This window comes from Theobroma cacao, chromosome 1 (assembly GCF_053813885.1).
Source record: "Theobroma cacao isolate CCN51 chromosome 1, ASM5381388v1, whole genome shotgun sequence".
Taxonomy (NCBI): Eukaryota; Viridiplantae; Streptophyta; class Magnoliopsida; order Malvales; family Malvaceae; genus Theobroma; species Theobroma cacao.
The window spans coordinates 1,493,421-1,516,329 of record NC_142639.1 but is presented as its reverse complement, the minus strand read 5'-3'; the positions used below and the strand labels follow the sequence as shown (position 1 = coordinate 1,516,329).

The 22,909-nt window shown below is 35.3% G+C and overlaps 4 protein-coding genes and 1 non-coding gene across 16 annotated transcripts; 4 read left to right on the top strand and 1 right to left on the bottom strand.

Annotated features, from left to right (window-relative positions):
• Positions 1–4,203: 4,203 nt before the first annotated feature.
• On the top strand, positions 4,204–10,043 carry LOC18610914 (ARM repeat superfamily protein). 6 transcript variants are annotated; one of them, XM_018113872.2, is made up of 7 exons: positions 4,204–4,399; positions 4,848–4,917; positions 5,398–5,470; positions 6,079–6,264; positions 6,582–6,689; positions 7,340–8,511; positions 9,026–10,043. In XM_018113872.2, the coding sequence occupies exons 3-7, from the start codon at positions 5,414–5,416 to the stop codon at positions 9,774–9,776; spliced, it is 2,274 nt and encodes a 757-aa protein (XP_017969361.2). In that variant the 5' UTR covers positions 4,204–4,399; positions 4,848–4,917; positions 5,398–5,413; the 3' UTR covers positions 9,777–10,043. The 6 variants fall into 6 exon arrangements, with proteins under 6 accessions (XP_017969361.2, XP_017969359.2, XP_007046914.3 ...); XM_018113870.2 differs by having other exon boundaries at positions 5,394–5,470; XM_088807294.1 differs by having other exon boundaries at positions 4,213–4,350.
• Positions 10,044–12,056: 2,013 nt separating this feature from the next.
• On the top strand, positions 12,057–12,130 carry TRNAN-GUU (transfer RNA asparagine (anticodon GUU)). Its single transcript has one exon. It is a non-coding gene; the product is annotated as a tRNA-Asn (tRNA).
• A 77-nt stretch (positions 12,131–12,207) lies between these two features.
• On the top strand, positions 12,208–15,175 carry HBI1 (basic helix-loop-helix (bHLH) DNA-binding superfamily protein). 5 transcript variants are annotated; one of them, XR_016024224.1, is made up of 7 exons: positions 12,208–13,152; positions 13,418–13,621; positions 13,746–13,880; positions 13,973–14,044; positions 14,186–14,361; positions 14,461–14,569; positions 14,810–15,175. XR_016024224.1 is itself a non-coding variant. In XM_018114447.2 (7 exons), the coding sequence occupies exons 1-6, from the start codon at positions 12,685–12,687 to the stop codon at positions 14,530–14,532; spliced, it is 1,155 nt and encodes a 384-aa protein (XP_017969936.2). In that variant the 5' UTR covers positions 12,208–12,684; the 3' UTR covers positions 14,533–14,569; positions 14,810–15,175. The 5 variants fall into 5 exon arrangements, 2 of the variants coding, with proteins under 2 accessions (XP_017969936.2, XP_007046905.3); XR_001926283.2 differs by having other exon boundaries at positions 14,458–14,569; XM_018114447.2 differs by having other exon boundaries at positions 14,158–14,361.
• Positions 15,176–16,411: 1,236 nt separating this feature from the next.
• Positions 16,412–18,448, top strand: APC10 (anaphase promoting complex 10). 2 transcript variants are annotated; one of them, XM_018114770.2, is made up of 6 exons: positions 16,412–16,729; positions 16,816–16,876; positions 16,997–17,089; positions 17,174–17,244; positions 17,831–17,903; positions 18,033–18,277. In XM_018114770.2, the coding sequence occupies exons 1-6, from the start codon at positions 16,551–16,553 to the stop codon at positions 18,114–18,116; spliced, it is 561 nt and encodes a 186-aa protein (XP_017970259.2). In that variant the 5' UTR covers positions 16,412–16,550; the 3' UTR covers positions 18,117–18,277. The 2 variants fall into 2 exon arrangements, with proteins under 2 accessions (XP_017970259.2, XP_007046902.1); XM_007046840.3 differs by having other exon boundaries at positions 16,418–16,729; positions 17,831–17,935; positions 18,033–18,448.
• A 1,037-nt stretch (positions 18,449–19,485) lies between these two features.
• On the bottom strand, positions 19,486–22,597 carry TLP2 (tubby like protein 2). Of its 2 annotated transcripts, none has more exons than XM_007046839.3 (5): positions 22,160–22,597; positions 21,538–21,930; positions 21,154–21,241; positions 20,570–20,699; positions 19,486–20,481 (listed from the first exon to the last, which is right to left on the bottom strand). In XM_007046839.3, the coding sequence occupies exons 2-5, from the start codon at positions 21,889–21,891 to the stop codon at positions 19,809–19,811; spliced, it is 1,245 nt and encodes a 414-aa protein (XP_007046901.1). In that variant the 5' UTR covers positions 21,892–21,930; positions 22,160–22,597; the 3' UTR covers positions 19,486–19,808. The 2 variants fall into 2 exon arrangements, with proteins under 2 accessions (XP_007046901.1, XP_007046900.1); XM_007046838.3 differs by having other exon boundaries at positions 22,376–22,597.
• Positions 22,598–22,909: the final 312 nt, after the last annotated feature.

Below are 22,909 nucleotides of genomic sequence, written 5' to 3'. Positions count from 1 at the left end.
AAATAGTCACCAGTTTTCACTGTTTGCTTCATAGTGAATTAAACCAACAAACAATTGCATGAGCTCTCCAGAAAATACACGAAGGCTAAAACCTAAAAGCACCAGTTTTCTCTTTTGCTGGGACCTTTGCTATTTCTATTTTTAAAGCTGACAACAATAGACAGGAAGGTCTTTTCCATGGTCCCCCTTCCCATCCCCAGAGCCGTGAGGACTGTTTGTTTGTATCTCTCTCTTTCTCTTTAATTTGCTTGGAAAAGAGTTGGGAAAAGCGTTAAGCAGCCATGGGTTTATGGCTGGGAATCAAGCCAAGCCCAAACAAGGATCTTTTCTTCTTTACCTAATGCAGCGTTTTGAATTTCTTACGCGAACTTCGTTAAGTCTTATCTACATTACTGTTGCTAGTCTCTTTAGATGTGAAAAAAGATATTTTGGTTGTGGAAATGCCTAAAGAGGGTAGAGGGTGGGACGAAGAAATTGCTGGTGGGCCCTGAAATCCTTAAGTTACTTCAAGAAAATTTATTTTTTTATTAACCGTCGTGTGGAAAAAGCCCATTTCGTTTTCCACTTCTTTTGAGCCCAAGGTCTAAGTTTAGGTTTTTTTGGGTTAAATTATGAATTAGTCTTTATACGTTACCAAAATAGTAGATTTAATTTTTATATAATAATTTATAAAAAATAAATTTTTATATTTTTAAAAATTAACAATATCATTCTATTTGTTAACAGTATTAAAATTTTTTAATTATTTATATTGATATAACATTTTTGAATGATGTTGTATTGAATATGATGTGTTAATGATGATTTGGCATTTTTGATTTGTTTCATAATATTTATCATTGTTTTAAATTAAAGAGTATAAAAATTCTATTCTTTTCTATCGTATAACATTTTTTTCCCTAAATCTCATAAATCTATTCGTATTTTAAATATGTTTCTTTTCTAGTTTTGTTTAAAACCATAAGCTCACATTGGATAACTTCAAGTCCATATTTATAAATTTAATGTCAAAGCTTGGTCATGTCATATTATTATTATTATTACATCATTTGTGAAATATCACTTCATCATTGCAATGTCATTAGATTCATTATCATATTTGTAAAAAAAAGTTATGCCAATACAATTAAATGCCATATCAACATAGATAATAATAAAATTTTAATACATTAAACTAATATTATCAATTTTAGAAAATATGATGACTCAATTTTTACAAATTATTATATTAGAACTAAATCTACCATTTTGATAAAAGTATAAAGATTAATTGTATAATTTCACCTTCTTTTTAGAGAAGGAGAATCTAAACTCATACTTTTTTAAATAGGACAATTATACACTAATTAATAAATTAAATGTTCAAATGTTAAATTTATTTATTTTATTATCATCTTTTTGGTTTTTTTTTTATATCAAATTGAGGTTTTTTTTAACCCCGTGTGAAGTAGAAAGGAGCAACTTGTTTCCCTTCCTCTTTCATATTTCAATTTCTTAGCAAGATGTTAAATAATACTATTCGTGTGAAGTAGAAAGTAGTAACTTGTTTCCCTTTCCTTTCATATTTCAATTTGTTAGGAAGATGTTAAATAGCACTATTTAAGTTGAGTGCTACTACCTTTCGCCCAAAAAAGGTAAGAGTTTAAAGCCCTAGATTCATGCATGCTCATAAATTGCTGTTGCTTTTTTTTTTTTTTCTTTTTGACTTATACTATGTTTGATTTTATGAAATTAAAAAACTGTCTTTTATTTTAAGTATAATATCTAAAAAAGTCTTTTAATTATTTAAAAAAATTATACTTTTTTATTATAATCAATCAAATGTTTATATTTTTGTTTTGAATTAAATAAATTTTTATGATCAATAGTTGACTAATTATTATTAATCAAAATATCATATGTTATTTATCATTTTATATTATTTGATATTAATATAATATATTAACATATCATAATGAATAATGACATGATATATTATTATATGATAGAATGACATGATAATGTGATATTTTTCACTTTTTATAACAAGTGATATTTTCATTAATTGAATCATAAAGATTTATTTAATTTAAAATAACAATATAAGAATTTAATTAAACTTAATAAAAAAATAAAAATTTATCTCAATTTGCTTGAATAAAGTAGAAACATTTTCAAATAGTATATCTTTATTATTATGATAAACTCTTTTAAATACTTTACAAAAGATAAAAATTTAATAGGTACCATTCAAATTCAATTAACAAATACAAGAGTTCGATTGAGTAATGGAGAAACAGTATTATTTTTATGTTATGATGTTTAATCATCGATTTTGGACAATATGCACTTGCAATTAATTCAGAACACTAACTTAATAAGATAAACGTGTTAAATTTGTGTGAAAAGTCTTTTTTCTCTGCTCATTAGAATTGTAATGATTAGAGAAATAGAAACAATTAATGGTGATGAGGATTCTTCCGGAAAATGAAGCCGAAAAACATTTAAGTTCGCATTTAGTCACAAACTCCACTCATGCTATCATTGTGCTGAAACGTTGTTCACATATTTCATAATTAGTCGGTCAACGTTTTAATTCTCTAGTGACGGGTGACAATGCTTGCTTTTACTCTCCCCTGTGATGATTAAAAGCATGCACCAATCCCTATTTGTTTAATGCTCAATTTTTGTGCTTTAAATGATATGAATTTGCATTTCGGGTTGATCTCATGATGAAGACTGTTTTGGGCCTGAAATGGGTTCTTGGTGTTTCTTTTGGATTAAAACTATTGCTTCCCTTGTGCAGGCTAGACTTTCAAGTAGGCCCCACGAGTCACATCAAATTACCCTTTTTTTTTCTTTCTCTTTGTGGTTCCCCTATGCTTTTTAGCCTTTTGATAAGCCAACCACACAAAAGAATAGGGGAGAGAATAAGATTAAATACCAACTAGGCCCCCTGACAAATTCTAATAGAATAATTTAATTAATAAATTATGAGAATGCGTAATTTATTATTCTCTTTATAAGAAAATAATGGCCGGAGAAACCTACACCGCCACCAACTTTCTTATTTTTTTCCCACTAGAGAAACAGTCTCTGGCTGCTGTAAGATGATTCTGAACTAGAAACTTCGCATGTTTTAAATAAGTAAGTGTGGAATTTTTAGCAACAAAACATTGGAACATGGACAATAGAATATGGGATTCTCAAATATTGAAATTAGTCAGCAAACAATCTATAAAATAAACTATAGAATGTGAGATTTCATTATTGAAAAGGTCAATTCTGCTTATATTTTCTATAATTTCAATTTTATTCATGATGTTTTGTATTTTTTTATTTCAATTAATACTTTGAGATTTTTTTAATTAATATATTGTGAACAATTTCTATTTCAAGAGTTAAATTGTTAATTTGTTCATGTTTAAAGATTTTTTTATAATTTTATTAAGTAAAATTGACAACTTAACATCTTATAGGAATAGAAATTATTTTCATGATATTAATTGAAAAAAAAATCTATAGGGTCTAATTGAAAATCAAATCATAAGATGTTAGGACTTTATTTAAACTTAGCAAAAAGAAGAATGAGAAGGATAACATCTGCTGCCAGTTCAAGTTAGCAAGAAATTAGTAGAAGAAATTAAATTTCATGGAAATATCTCAACTTGAACGAGCAACAAAAACTGGGGTGTTGGGACTTTTCTCCAATTGGGCACTCGTTTGACTTCATGCATTAATAAAGCGAAGTCCCCGCTTGGCCATTCAAGAGCGACTGCGTTGTCCAAAGATAGAAACGTCAGCTTATATTTGTCATCTGGCTGGTATCACGAGCTACTCCCTAAATCTTAATCACCGTTGGATTCGACACAAGGATCAAGTAGACCTTGGAATCGTCCATGAAAAAATCGACGATTGCAAACCATCACGGACATCACAGGCATGTGACTCAAAACTCCAGTGACAGTTTCAGACGTCTCTTGTCTTGGAGAAGGTATGTACTCTAATGTCATAAGAGTCCTTGGCTTAAGGACGACCAAGGAGGACCTGGTACTTTCTCTTTGGAGAAGGATAGCTCGTTGACGAGTCTTTGTTTTCTTTGTTATTTTGTTTTATCTTTATTATGATTAAGTCTAAAATAAAAAGTAAGAAACTTTCTTTTGTTTCTCTTTTATAATTTCTTCTCTGCAAAGACTTTCATTGTCTTAAAAAAAAAAAGAGAAAAAAAATCAACCGCTCATTTTTAAGCAACTTTTGCTTTCACTTATAAAAGAATTTCTGATTTTTCTCTCTGGGTTTTTGTTTTCCTAGGTTGCCCTGCGTTGAAGGGCTCTCAGAGCTAAAGGTTTTGATTGGCGGTTAATTTTTGTGGTGGGTTATTGAAGGTGTTTCATTTCTGGGATTATCTCACCTTTTTAAGGTTCTGGTCTTTTACATTAAAATTCATCTATGGTTGTTAAGATGGGTTTTTGAGTGTTGGGATTATCAGCAAGATCAAGAAAGTGTGTGTTTTTTTATATGAGCAAGGAGATTATGCAATCGGCTTGGTCATATATAAAGCTTTTTTTGAACTATTGTTTCCATTTTACCTTGCTCATCTATGGTAGAGCTGCAAGACAATTACTTTTGATGCCTTGAATTCTGCTTTGGAGTTGAAAAAAAAATTAGCTTTTTTTTTTAAGGGGTTTGTTTTAAAGTTGGTCGTTTGACTGTTGGGCAAGGTGGGAGTCGCTGTTTCTCTGGAGGCTCTAATGATATCTTCTCTGAAGTGTTTACTTATTTAAGTCGCCAAGTATTTGGTTTGCTCACTTAAAGAATCTTTGCCTCTCTGGTGGTTGAAGTTCTGTATATTTGGTGTTGTTATACAGCTTCAAAAATACAAATACAGAAAAAAAGGGGGAACTTTCTTCATCATTGTTCTGGTTTCCGCATCACAAGGTGAGTTTTTCTCTTCCCCTTCCCTCTCTAATTTGTTTCCAATTTCCATTATTGTTTATGATGATTAAGTTCAAAAGCTTACTTCCTGATGAAAGAAATATTCAAAGCATATTGTATGGTTATGAATTTTTATCATGAGTAAGCTTGGTGATATATGTTGGATTTTTTTTTCCCTTTGGAAAGAGGATGGGTGGGGGACGGGGGCGGGGGTTACTAATGCCTGGTTCATATGTTGTCTGATTTGTATATCTTTCCTCGTTGACTGAAGTTTCACCACAAAGTCTATGAGCTAGGATGCATGGTTAATGAAAACCATAAATCTACACTTAGAAATGTTTCATCTTTTATAGCTTAATAGAAGTTTGGTATGTGTGAGTATTATAATCATTGTGATAAGCTTTTAGCTGCTTGGTAACCCCTGCTGTTTTGCAGTTTCTGATCTGGTTAACTTTTTGACTTATGTTCTGTTTCTTTAGTCAGGATACCTATCTTTTGAATGGGGACTGATGCTGCTGAAGTAGTGGAGACTCCAACAATTCCCAGTTTCTTTAAGGTACAATTCTTGGGTGTGGTTCTCTTTTTCTGTTCCAACTTGTTATTTTAGATTTAAGGAATTCTATTTGGTTGGCAGCCTAAGTATTGTAAAAATATGTTGTTTGGAACAAGAAAATAAATCATGACAAGTCATACTATGACTGTATAGTTTGATTATTTATGAGTAAAATGACATATTTGCTGGATATATTCAATTTTTCATGAGTTTTTGCTTATATATCGAGGATCATATCCTCATACCCATGTCTGCTTTTAGGTGTCTGATAGGCATCTAAAATGGGTATGCTAACTACTTATGCACAATATAAAATTTAAATATTTATAAGGAAAATGTAATGTATTTTCCTTTATGCTGCCTTTGGTATTTAATGGCTGAGTTAAACTAGAAAGTCATAAAAGTGTGAGAAAGCTTGTGTTTTGTCGTTGTTCAAAAACGTAGAATGGATCCCTGTTACTCTCTCACAAACATTTAGGGTGTCTTTGAACTTAGTCTGCCTTCACAATTATTGGAGAATTTTATTGAACAAAGTTCAAATTTGAGCTGACTTTCCTTTTTGAATATTTTAAAGATGAAAATTTTCTCAGAATTATCACTGATGATTGTAGGTGCATCACATGATGTGCACAGAGCTTGGTAAGTTCGTTGACAGAATTGTAAGGATATTTCCGGAAATTGAAGCTGCTCGACCTAGATGCGATTCAGGAATAAAGGCACTATGTTCACTGAACAATGCAATTGTGAAAGCAAAGTCACTTCTTCAGTACTGCAGTGAATCCAGTAAACTCTATCTGGTGTGTTTTTGTAGTTAATCATATATTTTTGTGGTTACTGGTTGTGAAGGCAAGGTTTATCACTATTTTCATTTTATTTAAAAATGATTATGACCTGGCTGTTGCAAAGCCAGTTTTTTTAACAATCTGATGATAAGTCGTCTTCCAAAGAGTTCAACCTTTCATTTTTGGCCTCTTAAATAGGCATTGATCCTGTATGAAATGTTTTGTTGGTGTCTATGAGCTTAAATTGAAATCTTCCTTTTTCCTTATTTCATCATTCATTTGATTGATCAAGTTATACCTTGTGGTTGATAGTGCTCTGCAATTACTTTCAGGCAATAACGACAGATGCCATAGTTTCAAGATGCCAAAGATCGAAGAACTTGTTCGAACAAAGTTTATGCCAAATTCAGAGTATGGTTCCAGTCATGCTGGCTGTTGAGGTTTGTCAAACTACATTTCTTATTAATCTTTTATTCACCTTTCATTGTACAAACAATTTCTTGTATTTTCATTTTCTTCTTGTTCCAACCAAATAGCTGGCAGATGATGGCTCAAATTCCATGTGTTTTAGAATAGTTTGTCTTTTATCTTTAGCCATTTTAGCATGCACCTATTGAACTCTTTGTATTGCACATGTTTATTCCCTGATACATGGGTTGAGCTGTTCTTAGTACACTGACTTAGGATGATCAGGCGTTGCCAAAATATCAAATTTGGATAATTTGTAGACTTTTGACCTTTTCTAGATTCCCCTGCTTTTAGTCCATTTGTTGCCTTCTCCAAAAATAAGTTTTTGGAAAAGCAACCATAAATCTGTATTATTTGATACGTTTTGGGCCTTTTGTTCTTAATTGGAGTTCGCGATAGTTAACAAGGGTAAAGGAAAGTTCAGTGCATGAAGCTCTCCCTTTGTGGTGCTTAAGAGGGTCAGATGTATGCTTTCCATAGAGAAGCTGTTTTGCTCCTGAACCTGTTACCTCCAGGTCCCAGTGGAGCCACCTAACTGTCAAATCAATTATATTTAGTTTTAGCTAACTTTGTTCATCATGTTGAGTTCTTTCTTCAAGCTGATAATGACATGTTATTGCAGATCTCTCAAATTGTTGATGATCTGCGAGCTGCAAATTTTGTCCCCGATAAATTTGAAGAAGAGGCAGGGAAGGTTGTAAGAGAATTGCTCCAGAGGGGAGCTGCAGCGTCAGATTCAATGGAATATGCTGAAATGAAAGCTCTTCAAATTGCAGCTTCGCGACTTCATATTTCATCTTCAAAAGCCATCTTGATAGAGCAAAGATCTATTAGGAAGTTGCTGGAAAAGGTTAAAGACACTGACCAACAAAAGGGAAAGATCTTAAAATATCTTTTGTATCTGTTGAGGAAGTATGCTAACTTGATTATTCGAGAGCAAACAGACAACACAACTGATCAGAATGAAGGATCATTTGCAGTTAACGACCCCTGTACTAATTTTGTGCATACTCACTCTGTTGATGTGGAATCTCATAGGGAGTATAAGCAGTATGAAGCTCAAGCTGATAGGTTCAGTAGGATTATACCTCCTGAGGAATATCAGTGCCCCATTTCTTCAAGATTGATGTATGATCCTGTTGTCATTGCTTCTGGACAAACATTTGAAAGGATTTGGATCCAGAAGTGGTTTGATGACGGTAACAATACATGCCCAAAAACTAAAAAGATACTGTCCAATCTATCATTGACCCCAAATGCTGTCATGAAGGATCTGATATCAAAATGGTGCAGGAAGTATGGAATTACTATTCAGGACCCAAGTATACAATCACATGTACTTCAATCGTTGGAAACTTCTTCCACTTCCATAGCTAGTTTGGGCAGTTCTATGAATGATCTGCGCTTTCCAGTGGACTTAAGCAATATATCACTTGGATCATTAGATACTAGTTATACTTCAGATGCATCACGTAACAAGTTTTTAGATGGCTTAAATTTGATACCAGAGCAGACCATTGATGATCTTTGCCAATATCAATCTCCCACTGATGCAAGTAAGATGGATTTGGAGTCTCTATCTAACCTTGCTGAGCTTGATTGGGAATCCCAATACAATATGGTTGAAGAAATGAAAAATAATTTGAGATGTGATGACCTAGCTTGTCTGTCTATGTCATCCAAGAATTTCATTGAGCCTGTGACTAAATTTGTGAGCTGTGCTCGTGATTTACATGATATAAGAGCACAGAGAGCTGGATTTCAGTTGTTATTGACATTTCTGAGCAAAAAGAGGTAATATGTTCTTTAATGTGCAGTAGTTTATGATGTGAGATGTCATTAGTTTGGGATGATTTTTTTATTGTTTTTGTACCTTCCAAATTGTGCTGACTAGTTCAATGTGCTAGTTGTTTCCTCCTTAGTTTGGTATTCTCTAATTTCCTTGTCAGTACTTTTCCCTTCAAGACTTAAAAAACTCCTGATTATTCTCATGCTCACACCGAGACTTTATATTAGTTACAAGGAAGCTTAGATTGCTGAATTTTTTATATTTTCTAAGTATTTCAGTATTTGATATTGATAGTTGAGAATTTGGTTGAGAATTTTGAAAATTTTTTGAGTGTTTTTAGTTTTGGATTACTTGTCCTACATCACTTGTGATGTCTATTACAGAACTTGATGTCTTTTGATCATTTAAAGCTTGTTTTGTTTGTGTCCGTTATCCCTTGATTTTATTTATGATCATGTATCTTTTTAAACAGAGGGACTTATCTGCGACATTTCTATTGCTTTCTGATGCTTCTTGCAGGAGTGGCACACGATACTTAAATGAAAATGTGTATAGTCTATTATCATTGTTTATCAACTCAGAAGTAACTAAAGAGGTTCTTGACATTATGGAAGTGTTGTCTGGCCATGACAGTTGTAGATCTAAGATTGCTGCATCTGGTGCTCTTGCTTCCTTTTTAATTATTCTTGACTCAAAGATCAAAGATTTCCAGGAACAAGTCATTAAAATTTTGCGCAATCTGTCCTCGAGCAATGATGTTTGTTCCAATTTGGTGTCTTTGGAGTGCATCCCAAAATTTGTTCCATTCTTACAAGACACTACTCTTGCAAGGCACTGTTTAGTGATGTTGAGAAATTTGTGCAGTAACCAAGAGGCTAGGATTTCTATTACTCAAACTGCCGGATGCATTAATTCTATTGCTACATTACTTGAGACTGGCAGTTATGAGGACCAAGAGCATGCACTGGCTATTCTCCTTGTATTGTGCTCACAACGTGTTGAATATTGTCACTTAGTGATGGATGAGTGTGATATATTCCCTTCTCTTTTTGATGTATCTGTTAATGGGAGTGAAAGAGGAAAGGCAAGTGCATTTGAATTGCTGCGGCTTCTTAGAGATACCAACTCTAATGATGATGAACAAGAATGCTTTCAATCCGACAATGTCACATCCGATGATGCTTACCAAGAAAAGAAGTCTCACAAGAAATTGTTTGGAGTGAAATTTCCAATATTCTCAAAATCCAGTGCACCAAAAAAGAAGAAATGAAACTTGGATTTTCTGCTCTCTATTGACATTGGAGTTAACAAATATTCTGCCTGGGAGGGGATTTGCTTACTGGGATGTGGCAGCAATATCATCATACTGTAACAAAACTGTAGTTAGTTTGTGAATGATTTTGTCTGGCTCCAGCACTAAATTCCATGATCTAGTTTCCTAGATTTGATTATTTATGATGTAACTGCTGTCATTTTCTGGTTGTATAATTTTTAAGAATGTACAGTTTTTAGCAAGAGTTGAAGTTTTCTCATTGTACCTTCTTCGCGTAATCTTTGGCAGTTTTGTATGTTATTGGACCTTACATAGAACCAACACAGAACTAGTGATCTATAGGAAAAGAGACCAAATGGTACCTGTTTGCCTTTCTTGCGTTTTGATATGTAAGGTTAGATTTCTGTTTATCCTTGAGAACTTAATCATGATGCCAAAACATTCTTCATGATCTCTTACCTTTCAATCCTTTCACATCACATCCCCATTTTCCTGAAGAAACATGAGCAAAATTCTTCTATTTGTCGTGCTGATTTTTATATGTTGTCAATTTAGTTGAAAGATCACAAACAGAACAGTGTTGCCTATGAGGCGTGTGAGCTTTGCAGGTATTTATCAGGACTACTGAGGTAAACATCACTGCCGCCTACATGCTCTTTTCATTGAAAATGCAAGAACAAAAACATTCAGGGTGGGGGGGAAGGAGGTGGTTAAGGCTTCTATTACATATTGCAAATTGTGTCTGCAAATCCTTTTCTTCAAAGGCTTTTTTCTTACAACTTCTCTATAGAGGAGATGACAAGTTCATATCCAGTGCTTTCCTCTCTTTAAAGTTTATCATAATTGATCGACCCTTTCCCCAATTTGGGTCCACTGAGCTAAAGTCAGTTGCAATCATGGATCTAAAATTTGCAGAAGTAGAATTAAAAGAATTTGATGGGCAAGTTTCGATCATTGGTAGGTTTAATTCAATGAGTTGGCAGGGGACAGTAGACAATGGTGGGGTTTTGGCACTGAAAATTAATCTGATCAGCATGACTTCGTAAGGAGCCTTCATGGCCAAAACTTGTGGGGAGACATACCCATATGAAGTTGGTGAAGGTCCTCCCAACAGACCCCCTACCCATGCTCTCCTACCCTACCACCACTTATCCTCATACCCATTATTCGAAGCTATTTACATCTAACTGTAGCTGGGCCCTAACTTGTGCAATCTATATCTTTCTCCATCATTGTTAATGTGACATTGTCCCTCATTTTCCTTTTTACCCCATCATTGGTGACCAACTGTTACTGCACCATTTAAGTTCATGTAAAAAATAAAAATAACAGCCCATGCTTCCACCAAAACCCTCTGGAAAACACCAATGAAACCATCTTCCATGAAGTGTGAGAGCAAAATGGATTACAAGAAAGAAACCAAACCAAACCAAATATGGTCCAAATAAAACCTAAATGGTGCTCCCATCTCTGGGTTTTTTTTTTTTTTCTAAGTTAACTACTATAGAAATAAATACTACTTGTGACTAAAAAGTTGGAACTCTTCAGCACTCTTCATTTTTGGTTCCTTCTGAATAATTTAAAGTATAAATACATGAAAGAAGCTTGCTGTCACCTAGGTCTTGTGATGTGAGTTTCTTAAAAAGAAAAGCAGTTGGTTGGTGGGATTTGTTTTTATGCTGCCCTAATTTGGCACACATTGTCGGTGGGTCTCTTATATAAATCCATTCGATATATCCATGCAAATATTCTTTGCCTGGAAAACAGAGATCCTTCTGTTAAACAGCCCCCTACCTCTTATCCTCTATGAGCTTCAATCCATATAAAACTCATATATACCTGTAAAAGTGCATCTATTTAACAGATTTGTCCCTGAATCAGTCACAGGATACTGCAGGGTATCCTTGGCTGGTTGCTTTGTAATTTTAAGAAACATTTAGTTGCTTGCTACCCTTTATCCAGATTCCAAACTTTCTTTGGTTGTGTGAAACTTGAAATGGACAGTTACCAGCGATACTGAGGTTTGGCTTATTTATGTCTCTTTCCCATTTTTCCTTGTTTTAAAGGAGGCAGTAGAGGTAGAGAAAAAAGTTTACACATGCAATTATGGTGATGCAGGGCGCTTGAAACTTGTAATTTAAATATCAAAGTATGTTATCAGTAGCAATTGCACTGCAGATCACTCTCCATTTTTACCTTTCCTTCTCGACAATATTTTAACTTGCTGCTTTGGTTTCATTATTGCGAATTTGTTATGGTAATAGTCAATTTCAACATGCTGGAGTAGCTCAGTCGGTTAGAGCGTATGGCTGTTAACCATAAGGTCGGAGGTTCGACCCCTCCCTCTAGCGATTTTATGAAGTTGAATATGATTGCTATATTTGATAGATTTTGGGCTGTTACTCCAATAGAAGGTTCATCAAACAACTTGATTTGATTGTTTGTTTAGAGTTAAAGACTTTTTGACGTTGAAAACTCACCAAAAACTAAAGCTTTAATCTGCATGTGAACCCCCTAAATATCACCATTCGTTTGAATCACCTCCACCAAACCTTGAAAATATTAAACTCAACCAGAACCAGAACCCGAACCCGAACCCCGTTTTTCAGCCTCTCCGTTTCTCTGTTAAACGGACATTCTCACATGGCGGTTGTGTCACTGGGTCCCATTGCCCACAGCTCTCGTTAATGGCTTACATTCTCTTCTGATTCTTTGCCTCTCTTCTATCCAAATTCTTTTCTTTATATATATCTCCCCTTGCAAATTCATCTTTACTAAGTCAGCTCTCTCCCGTTCTTTTCTCTTCTTTCACATTAGTAACATCTAGTTTCCCTGGAAAAAAGGTCTTAAATAGTCTAGAGAACAAAGAAAAATCCCATTTCTCCTCCTTAGAGATTGACCAGAGATGTTACGTGGTTTGCACTCCCTGGAAACCTGTACCTATAACGGGATGGATATGACAGTGCTTGAACGACAGCAGGCAAGGTTGAAATGGCAGCAGCAGCAAAACTATGGGGTCCAAAATAATAATCCTATTGAATTATGTGCAAGTTCAGTGCCTCAAATTCAGGGTTTTCTCGGAAGCAGTTTTGGTAGTGGCCAGTTAGTTGAGATGAAAAAGCCAGAAGTTTACCTGGGTAGTGATGATTTTCCCAAATTTGTGAACCTTTCAGTAGCTGGCCCAGAGTTTAGTGCCAGTAAGATGGATTTGGTGCCGCCAGAGGCTGCTGCAGATTACTGTATCTCTAGGACTTCTAGCTGTCAGATGACAGCTTTCCAGACAGCTGTTATGAACGAGGAAAGAGAGGACGTGATTTTGAAGAAAATGGAGTCCACCACCGGCAGGGAGAGCTTTAACAAGAGAAAAGTTGAGGTTTGTTACTATGTCTTCACTCTAAATTTATTCGCTTTTTGGGTTGTAGCTTCTTAGAAGAATGAATTATGAATTTTTGAATAAATCATTGAGGCAAGGTTTTTCTTTGATAAAAGAAAGAAACCAGGTAGGAATCGTGATAAAGATGTTACTTTTAATTGGGTTTAGTTGCCTCCAACAAAAAGGGTATAAGAATAAAGCCTGGTGAATTGCTATATCAAAGCAATTATAGTCGTCCTTAAGGCATCTGACTTTTATTGTACAGGCTGTTCAAGACGATAAATGCAAAGATAAGAGGATTAAAGGAGAAGTGGAAGGGGAATCTGAGGTCAAAACAAAATGCAGTACAGAAGTTTCCAGAAACTCTTCAAAGGGGAACTCCAAGGCTTCCGAGGTCCAGAAGCCAGATTACATTCATGTAAGAGCACGTCGAGGCCAGGCTACTGACAGTCACAGCTTGGCAGAAAGAGTAAGTAGGAATTTTTTTGTTTTTGAATTTTGAGGTTTATTTGCTACGGAAAATTGATAGTACAACCATTGGCCTGAATCTTAAGAAATATTGGTTTTGTTTGTTTGTCTGTCTGTGATTGCAGGCTAGAAGGGAAAAGATTAGTAAGAAGATGAAATGCTTGCAAGATTTAGTCCCTGGGTGCAATAAAATCACAGGCAAAGCTGGAATGCTTGATGAAATAATCAACTATGTTCAATCTCTCCAAAGACAGGTTGAGGTATGATAGACATATCGATCTTGTTAGCCTTGATTATTTTAGCACATCACCTTTCTGTTAACTTATCGGGTTGCAATGTAATTTACATGCAGTTCTTGTCTATGAAACTTGCTGCTGTAAATCCTAGCGTAGAATTCAATGTTGACAACCTCCCTGCAAAAGAGGTAAGAAAACAGCCTCCCCGATTTGTCCTTTCTCACTGATCATTGGAGGAAATGGATAACCACAAGCGACTTCTTCTATGACTGACTTGTGCTTAAATAATTATGCAATGAAGTTTCCTGCTTATGTCGCCAATTTTCCAGCAGCCGCCAAGTCACCAGCAATGGCCAATTTGGCCTGCCTTCAGTTCAATCCCTTGCAAAAGGCTGTAAGTTGCATGTTAGATGCAACAGGGCACCCTCCTCAAACAGCAACTGAAGGAATTGCGAGTGCTTCTATATCTATCCCAGAACAAGCTCTCAGCTCGTCCTGCATCACTGTAATTATTCCTACTCTATGGTTTCAACTATTCTTATTCCCTGGTTTGATTTATGACGTTCTGTTTTGCCTAACATGCCTCAAAATCATATTGCAGCAGCTGCAACCATTTTCAACTTGGAACACGGACCCTCAAGGTCTTTACAATGTGTACAATATGGGGTTTCATTAAAGAATGATCAACTAATTTTTGTCTCCAACATCGACGGGTAACTCTAGCGATCTCTCTCTTTCTCTCTTCTTCTTCTTCTTCTTCTCTGCAATTCCTCTATGTACATAAACTTTATAATGTGAAATGAAAATGAAAATTCCCTTCTCCTTCGTTAGTCATTAAACGTGCAGGATATTACATTTGTTTCTGTTTGTCCATTCTCCCACCCAGCAGAAACATCTGCCATTGCAGTTCCCTGCCTTCCTGCTAAGATTTGTTGTTTACTTGTTTTCTGCAGATATAATTCCTGGAATCCAATCAGGCTCAAGATGGAATGCAATTTTAGATGCTACTATGTACCCTCTTACAGGATTTACTTCAAAGATTCTGATAGTTACCATTCTGAAATCTTAGCAGTGTCAAGTTGGAGATGTTTTTTTTTTTTTTGGACACTATTCACCATCTCACAGGTTTTATTACTATGATTTCACAGATTACTCAATGAAACACATTCTTGTTCTACATGTATAGTCCCACTATTCCAATAAATATCATCCATATGATTAATCATCAAGATTTCCATATTTCCACTGTATAATGACTAGAGATATCTTTCTTGGCTGTATGTTTTCCCTCTATGAATGAATGTAGATATGTCTTTCTAGCCTCTAATAGTGAGGAGAGGAAGTGGACAGGACCACACTAGACTACCATAAAAAGCTGATAGGAATAGAAAATGACAGAGGAGGCATTCGGTTGGGAAACTTTAAATCATTGTGGGGGCAAGGAAGATGATAGAGGTGAAGTGGAAAGGGTAGGAGCCGGTGACGGTATGGCCCAGCTGCCGCCCAACTTGTGCCTTCATTGGATGAGCTTTGGCAGCTAGCAAAAACCTCTCCTTTGCAGAGCAAAAAAACATAGGCAGTTCAATCAGATAAAGATATAAAACACTTGGGATTACACCTGAAATTCTTCATCATTACGGAGGCCGTAAGCTGTTTTCTCATTCTTTTTCCAGAAACCTGGTGGATCTACCTTCCCAGATCAATTCATAGTCAATGTTGTTTTTGGCACTTTCTCTTCCTAATTTAGACTTTTCTCGCATAATATCTTTGTGTTTTCTTCTTCTTCAACTAGTATTACAAGAATTTTTTTTTAATTAATATCCCGTAAATAAGTTCTATTCTAATTAAGGTAATTGAGAGTATTTTAATAATTTTATTAAGCAAAATTTACAATTTAACTTTTTGTATGAACATAAATTATCCAAAAAATATTAATAAAAAAATCCACAAAACGTTAATTAAAATAAAAAAAATTCAACCATGAAATAAATAGTCAAACAATAATCTCGAAGTTTTCTTTGTCTTTTAATAATTATATCTTAGTGTTTAACCTATATCCTAATGGTACCACAAAAATCATCAAAAGGCAATTATTCAATCAAAGAATTTGATTTTAATTATAGATTTGATAAAACTAATGTTTTACGTTGTGTAATTAAAATTTGAGAATCTTTTCATTCTAACAACTAAACTAAACCTCTTTATTTATTTGCCATTATTATTTTTTAATGTGGGTGGTAACACAAAATTCCAACTTTACTAAACTAAAACCACATTCTTAAAAGTCATAAGTAAAATTAATATCGGAATGGAAATTAATAGATTAATGAATCTTATTTTTGGATCATCCATATAAATTTGAGATATACTAGCATTTAATTTTAATAAATACTTTAGTTAAAATTGTAGTTAATATTTTTTATACTTTAATATTTCTTAATTAAACTTTTCATATAGATATCATTGTAAATTAATTTGCTCATTAAATAACAGCAAATTTAACCCAACGTTTCTTTTTTCTTTTTGGAATTGTTAACTAAACTTTTCTTGATTAAGCTCTTAATTAGGGGAGAGAGAAAAAAATCTTAATTAAGGAGGGTTTTAGTAACTTTTAAATGGCCGTTTATATTTGGGAGGGAATTGGGGGATTTTGGTTTTTTGAATAGTTCAAATTAGGGTTTGCATTTTCAAAGAATGGCTACGGAATCTTCAGAGTCAGAAGAAGAAGGGAAGATTACAGGAGGAAATCAACATCTAATCGTCGAAGATGACCTGAGAGAAATGGGAAAAAAAGCAGCTTGGAGTGTCAGCTCTTGTAAAACGGGCAATGGCGTCTCTTCTCTCCGTGACGACAATCTTGAAACCTATTGGCAGTTAAAACACAGACTCTTTCAGATTTTACTCCAATTTTAATATCAATTCTCACTTCTTTTCATTTTCTTTTTGACTGGTTTTTTAGATCTGATGGAGCCCAGCCTCATTTAGTTAACATTCAGTTCCAGAAGAAGGTTAAGTTGCAAGTATGCGAAATTTTTGCATTTGGTTGATTTTTTGTTGCAAAGTTCTCATTTTTGTTAATTTTTTATGATGGGTTTTGTGACGATTTGTGGGTTTTTATTTCTTTTGTTGGGTTGTTGAAGCTTGTTGTACTTTATGTGGATTTCAAGCTTGATGAGAGCTACACACCAAGTAAGATCTGCATTCGAGCCGGTGATGGCTTTCATAATTTGAAGGTATAATCTGTAATCTTCAGTTTTCCATTTAGAATTGTGGCCTCTGACTGGGTTGGTTAATTTGTATGTGAATGTTTTCTACAGGAGATTAAAACTGTGGAACTTGTCAAGCCAACTGGTTGGGTTTATCTTTCATTATCCGGAAATGATCCTCGGTGAGTGGCCAAACAATTGTCTCAGTGCCACTATATTTGCTATTGCTTTCTGAAGTATTTGGAATTTTGGAGTGATCATGTTTCTTTCGTTGGCTGTTGGTGCAATGTTGTTAATTTTATCACTGACTGTTTGTTCTTTATTAGCAGATTAAGAGGCTAATTCATTTCTTTGAAAAATGTTTGGGTTCTTCTTTGCTACATAATGCTTTAGGTCCCTAGTAATTATTCCAATTATTTCCTCTCTAGGTTGATTGGTAATAATATGCAACCTCAAATTTAATGATCAACAAATTCCTATTCAAAGTACTGACTACCATTTGTGTTTGGTTTGTGTTGTGTGACATCAAAGATATGTTACAAAACCAAATCAAGCAGAGATGTATCAGAATTCCGTATTCTTGCTTCTTAAGATTCATTGGCAATGTTAATAGTTACTGCTATATTGCTATACAGCTGTTAGTGAATATCAACAGTTTGTAAGTGGAGTGCAGAAGTGCATACACTATCTAGTTATTGAGGAAAATTGCCCTCAGCATAGGGAGATTTATTTTGGGTACTGACAATGTTTAATCAAAATGTTTTGCAGCGAAACTTTTGTCAATACCTTTATGCTGCAAATTGCGGTTTTGTCAAATCACCTTAATGGGAGGGATACTCATGTGCGCCAGATCAAAGTTTATGGGCCTCGACTGTGCATATCATAGATCCCTACATCTTTTAGTGCATGAGTTATTCAATCACCATTATTCTAATTTGAACTTTTTTGTTGTTTAAATGTTTTATTGCAGGAATCCTATTCCGCACCAACCATTCCAATTTACCTCAAGGGAATTCATTACATACTCCACTGTGAGATAATAAAAGTGACCTAATAGCTGGCTTGGGGTTGAAAAGGACATGGAATATCATATGTGGAATCGTGTCTCAGATTGAAGAGAACTAAGAACGTTGCTGAAAGCAATTTAAATATATAACATGATGATGGTTTTGTATCAATCAACATTTATAGGAAGAAAAAGAGTTGATATTGTCTGTATTCACTCCCTTGTGCTCGTGCTGAGCAGATGGTTTAAACTAGCTTGGATAGTATCCCGTTTTAGGTTCTTTTTCACATCTTTTCCTTTTTCTAATGCCTTTGGTCATTGTGACATTCTATTATTTGAGGAAAGGCGACAGATATTCTAATTAGTCACTCTGCAACAAATTATGTTGTCCTTGTTCCTGTATCATACCTCGTGGGTCATTGCACCTCCTAGTAAAAGGAAAGAATTTGCCACAGGTTTCTTCTGGTCAGGTTGCCTTGAAACCTTATTATCATTTGAAATATTGGACCTGTGATATAGATTCCAAGTTACTGGAAACACCAGGACAATAGCTATTCTATTAATTTTAAAGAATGAGACATCAAGGACATATTTTTTTAAAAGTATTCTCTGACTTGTGATTCAAGTCATGTAGTGTCTAGCTTTCGAATATGATTCATTGTCCAAGTTCAAGCTCTTTTTTGACAAGGACTCTGCTCCAGGTATTGCTTTAGTTGGCCAGTTGATTGTACACCATCAAGGTGGATTTTCGGGTCATACATCTACTATTGTTACTGCGAATCATTTTACTAGTTGGAGGAAGCCTTGGTTCTTTTTCCCTTCGGGTGTGGCTTCTGCTGGGAAGATACTTTTAAATGTAAGGAAAATAATTGCAAGTAACATCACTTGATCAGGGAAAAGCTAGCATCAAACCACCCTCAAACTTGGTGCTTTCCCATTTACCACTAGTAATGAGAGCCGAAGTTTGACCAAGACAGATGCTAAAGCGGCCAAGTTGGTACGAACAGAAGTTTGTCACGTAAAGAAGTGCCAAGCATAATTTTTTTCTGCACCAAAGATGAATAGTTTTATTCTTTTTATATTACCCCTTTTCCCATATCTTGCACAGACTGCACCTTTCACTTTCATAACTCAATGCTTCGTTTTGAAGTAACCAGAAAGAATTTCATTTTGCAGCAGCAATTAAGGGAAAGTGATCCACAGTATAGCATTTGGCACGAGTACCTGAACCTTGAAAGAGAAACAGAAGTGCTTGCTTGTTCGTCAGTGGAACTCAGGTATAAGTATTACATTGAGCCCTTTGTTAGTGGATATATTTGAGTTTACTCCAAGCGTGCATGCTTGCTGTTAATTTAGATACAACTAGATATAGGCAATTTGCTGTTAATAAGAAAATACTACAACTAGATATAGGCAATTTACTGTTAATTTAGCTTTGATTCCAAGATGATCAAACAATATACAAGTCAGAATGCATGATCAGAAAAGCCAGGCGCCCAACAGCTAAGAATCAGCCATCAAAGGCCATGCAGAAAAAGCTTCCATTTAGAACATAAATACTAGTACTAAAATACAGGAAGCGTTCGAGAGGTGAAACATGTGCATCTCCGACCAACATGCTATCATTCACAGGCCAATTTGGGCTAAAGCTGCTGTGGTCGATTGCAAAGGCTTGAAAGTAAGGAAAGGTAATAATAATCCATGGCAACATTAATGATGTGGATCATCCACCAGTGGTGATCATTCACAAGCTGGTTTGGTGTCAAAGCTGCTTAGGCAGATTGCGAAGGCTTGGAAAGCAGATAGAGGGTACCGATAATCCATTGTGAAGATGTCTTTGCCAATTTTTCCAAACTGTAAGATTACCTTCTCTTGCTCTTCAGGTGATACATTATGTGAGGGCTCAACAGCTGCGACAAGCTGGAAATTCTTAACAGAGGCCACCGTCACACGCCCCTTGAAGTTCAGGCACCAGCACTGTAACTGTTCATGCCATCTTGGGGCCTTGTTTTTAAGGGTTAATGGCTCTCCTGAGCCCAGGGAGAATACTGGTGTGGCTGGGAGGCTTGGGGAGCTGGCGCCAATCACTAGTTCCTTTCCTTTCGAACTGGTTAAGGGAGAAAGTTGCTCATCAAAGGATTGTGGGAATGCTGATGGTGTTGGGGCAGTGCCTCCTTCCTGAATAGCAGAGATAGGAATGGAGTGCACAATGCAATGCATTCTCCTTGGTCCTCGTGTTCGCAGAACATTGAGCTCATAGGTAATGGTACCTATGCTGTAGTTGCATGCAGGTAATCTAGGAGACACCTGCTTAGAGTGAAATCTACGACTTGATCGGGTAGTTGATGGGATTATTGAGTCACATGGAGGCTGACTATCATATATGGTGAACTTGGTACCCAAAAAATTAGACCTGAAAAGAATTTTCAACATGTTATCATAAGATATGAAGAGAAAATAATCAGACAAACATAAGAAACAAATCTAATGGTGAGACTTGCCTTAGTTTACCAACATATGTATTGCTGGCCCTGGAAAAATCATCTGCAACCAAGGATATAACAAAGTCTGTGCATGTTGCCCTTCTGACCTTTCTTGCTGCCAACAGCAATTTATCATTTTCTCCCTCAGCTGTAAATCAAAGAAGCAACACAAGTAAATACCTCCCAAAAAAAGTGAGGAAGCTTCATAATAGTGATACCTCCATTGAGGTTTTTAAGTTTTGAATATATTATTTGGATAAAAGGATGTAAAAGAAGTAACATAACTACAAAGCCAAGTAACCCCAATGAGCTCACAAAGTTGCTTCCAAAAAGAATCGTACAATGTTTCCCAACTTTCCAATCAAAACAGATGGAGACTGTCATCTTATTAGGTCATTCAAAGAAACCAAACAATAGAACAAGTATACAGCCACACTTAATTTTGACTCCCTAGCACAAAATCTTTATGAATCCAATTAAAAGGAAAAAAATGATTGGACCAAATTTTTTTCAGATAAGAATGACAAGTATAAAGGTACATACATAAGTTTAAATTTATCATGAATAGTAGTAGCCAAGAACGTTAGAATAAGATCACTTACAAGGCACCAGCCCATAGAACAAAGAATATGTTGAAGTTGCTCTGTCCCTTTTAATATAGCATTGAATCGGGGACTCGCGAGGACCCGGCTGTTCATGAGCAGAAACAGAAGATATAAACAAACTTTTTAAAATGGAAGAATAAGAAAATAGCCACTCCAATTATTCATGGACACAAACATGAAAGTTGTTGACTGTGTAGCAGATATACATTCAACTATCAGCCAGAGTCATTTCATGGTAGAAAGGCCACAGAATAGATATATTTCTGTGCAAGTTTTTCCTCCCCTTAATGTAAATTTAGCTAAAACCTAAATATGCAGTATCTTATTCTCAAGGGATCAAAAAGGCTTGTTTTTTCTTTTACAACAGCGAAAGAGTATAACCTGCTTCAATGAGATGGGAAATGTGAGCCTTCCACATTGCTCGGGAGTCTTCACAATCTCCTTAGTGATTTCCCTCCAGGACCTACAAACTGCTGCACAAAAGACAACAACAGCTCGAGCAGGCCAAGCTGTCTCACTCTCTTCGACCCTTTGAATTATATCCAAGAGCAATTCAGGTGGTAGATTCGCCCACGGGCTCTGTTCTACGAGTTCAGATCCCGTTGGTGCTTGATCAGGAGCAACATGGGATCTAATCCGGCTACGCCAAACCTTACTTTCCCCTCCTCTCCTTGATATGTTCCCAATCCCATCTTTCATTTCCTTTAGCTCCCGCATAATACTCTTTAGTGACATCTTTTATAAGCAAACCAAATCCAATCTCTCAACATTCACCTGCAAATATATAAAATACACGTTAAAGAAAAACACCTCAAATAATAAACTTTTTCTCCACTATTCAAATCTCAGCTCAACTACAAGCAACTTTCCATCAAATCAAACTCCACAAATCCAAACTTTAATCATAATTAACACCCAGAAAACAAAACAGAAAGAAAACCCAAAGATCAGCAACCAATAAATGACATAAAAAATGCAAAAAAGAAGATCAATCTTTTCCTACCTGAATCATCAACCCAAAAAAGCTATAGACTTGAGAAGAGAAAAAATAAAAATGTGGAAACCAGCTCAAAGCCAACAGGTTCAAATCAACCCAGAACTGAACCAGCTCAGATGCATCCCCACATTTCTTAGGGTCCCACAGGTCAATCAACACCACAACCAAAAAAAATCAGATCGGAATGAAAGTAAATATAGAAAAAAATTTAAAGGTGCCAACTTTTCTTTTAGTAGGAATCCGAAGATGGCCACGTCATTGCTAACGCCGGTGACAGCACCACCACCACCATCAGTCCCGGTGTAATACCACCCCCACCACCGTCATCGCCATCACCACCAGTTTTCCCCCCAGATCAGTGAGCCAAAACGCCCTCTCTTTCTCTCTCTCTCTCTCTATATCTCTCTTCTGCTCCTAAGAAAAAGCTCTTTCACTTAAAACGGATCCAAAGTGTTTTTTTAATTAATTAATTTTTTTTGGTTTTAGAATTACGTGATATAATAAAAAATAAGATATAAAAAGCAATTTTTTTATTAATTATTTTTTAATGGAGGAGGATATTTCACGGTTCCTCTTCTCACTGGGACTGACGAATTAGTGAGTTACAAAGGCGTGCTGATGAAGACACGTGGCAATCAATCAGGTAAATGTCCGGAGATACGTCATTTTTTCTACCCACCCGATCAGTATTTGATGGGAGACCTTTTTAATGCTATCAAATCAATTTCCCCACTAATTAACTCTTCAAATTATATA

Bases quoted from the DNA above. Each gene is read 5' to 3' on its own strand.
- LOC18610914 (XM_018113872.2), top strand. From the start codon at position 5,414: ATGGGGACTGATGCTGCTGAAGTAGTGGAGACTCCAACAATTCCCAGT. The intron at 6,690-7,339 runs GTTTGTCAAACT...ATGTTATTGCAG, and splicing joins CAGTCATGCTGGCTGTTGAG to ATCTCTCAAATTGTTGATGA. The intron at 8,512-9,025 runs GTAATATGTTCT...TGCTTCTTGCAG, and splicing joins ACATTTCTGAGCAAAAAGAG to GAGTGGCACACGATACTTAA.
- HBI1 (XM_007046843.3), top strand. From the start codon at position 12,685: ATGTTACGTGGTTTGCACTCCCTGGAAACCTGTACCTATAACGGGATG. The intron at 13,153-13,417 runs GTTTGTTACTAT...TTTATTGTACAG, and splicing joins TTAACAAGAGAAAAGTTGAG to GCTGTTCAAGACGATAAATG. The intron at 14,362-14,457 runs GTAATTATTCCT...ATCATATTGCAG, and splicing joins TCAGCTCGTCCTGCATCACT to CAGCTGCAACCATTTTCAAC.
- APC10 (XM_007046840.3), top strand. From the start codon at position 16,551: ATGGCTACGGAATCTTCAGAGTCAGAAGAAGAAGGGAAGATTACAGGA. The intron at 16,730-16,815 runs GTTAAAACACAG...CTGGTTTTTTAG, and splicing joins AATCTTGAAACCTATTGGCA to ATCTGATGGAGCCCAGCCTC. The intron at 17,245-17,830 runs GTGAGTGGCCAA...AATGTTTTGCAG, and splicing joins TTATCCGGAAATGATCCTCG to CGAAACTTTTGTCAATACCT.
- TLP2 (XM_007046839.3), bottom strand. From the start codon at position 21,891: ATGTCACTAAAGAGTATTATGCGGGAGCTAAAGGAAATGAAAGATGGG. The intron at 21,242-21,537 runs GTTATACTCTTT...GCTCATGAACAG, and splicing joins TTCCCATCTCATTGAAGCAG to CCGGGTCCTCGCGAGTCCCC. The intron at 20,700-21,153 runs GTAAGTGATCTT...TTTGATTTACAG, and splicing joins GTTCTATGGGCTGGTGCCTT to CTGAGGGAGAAAATGATAAA.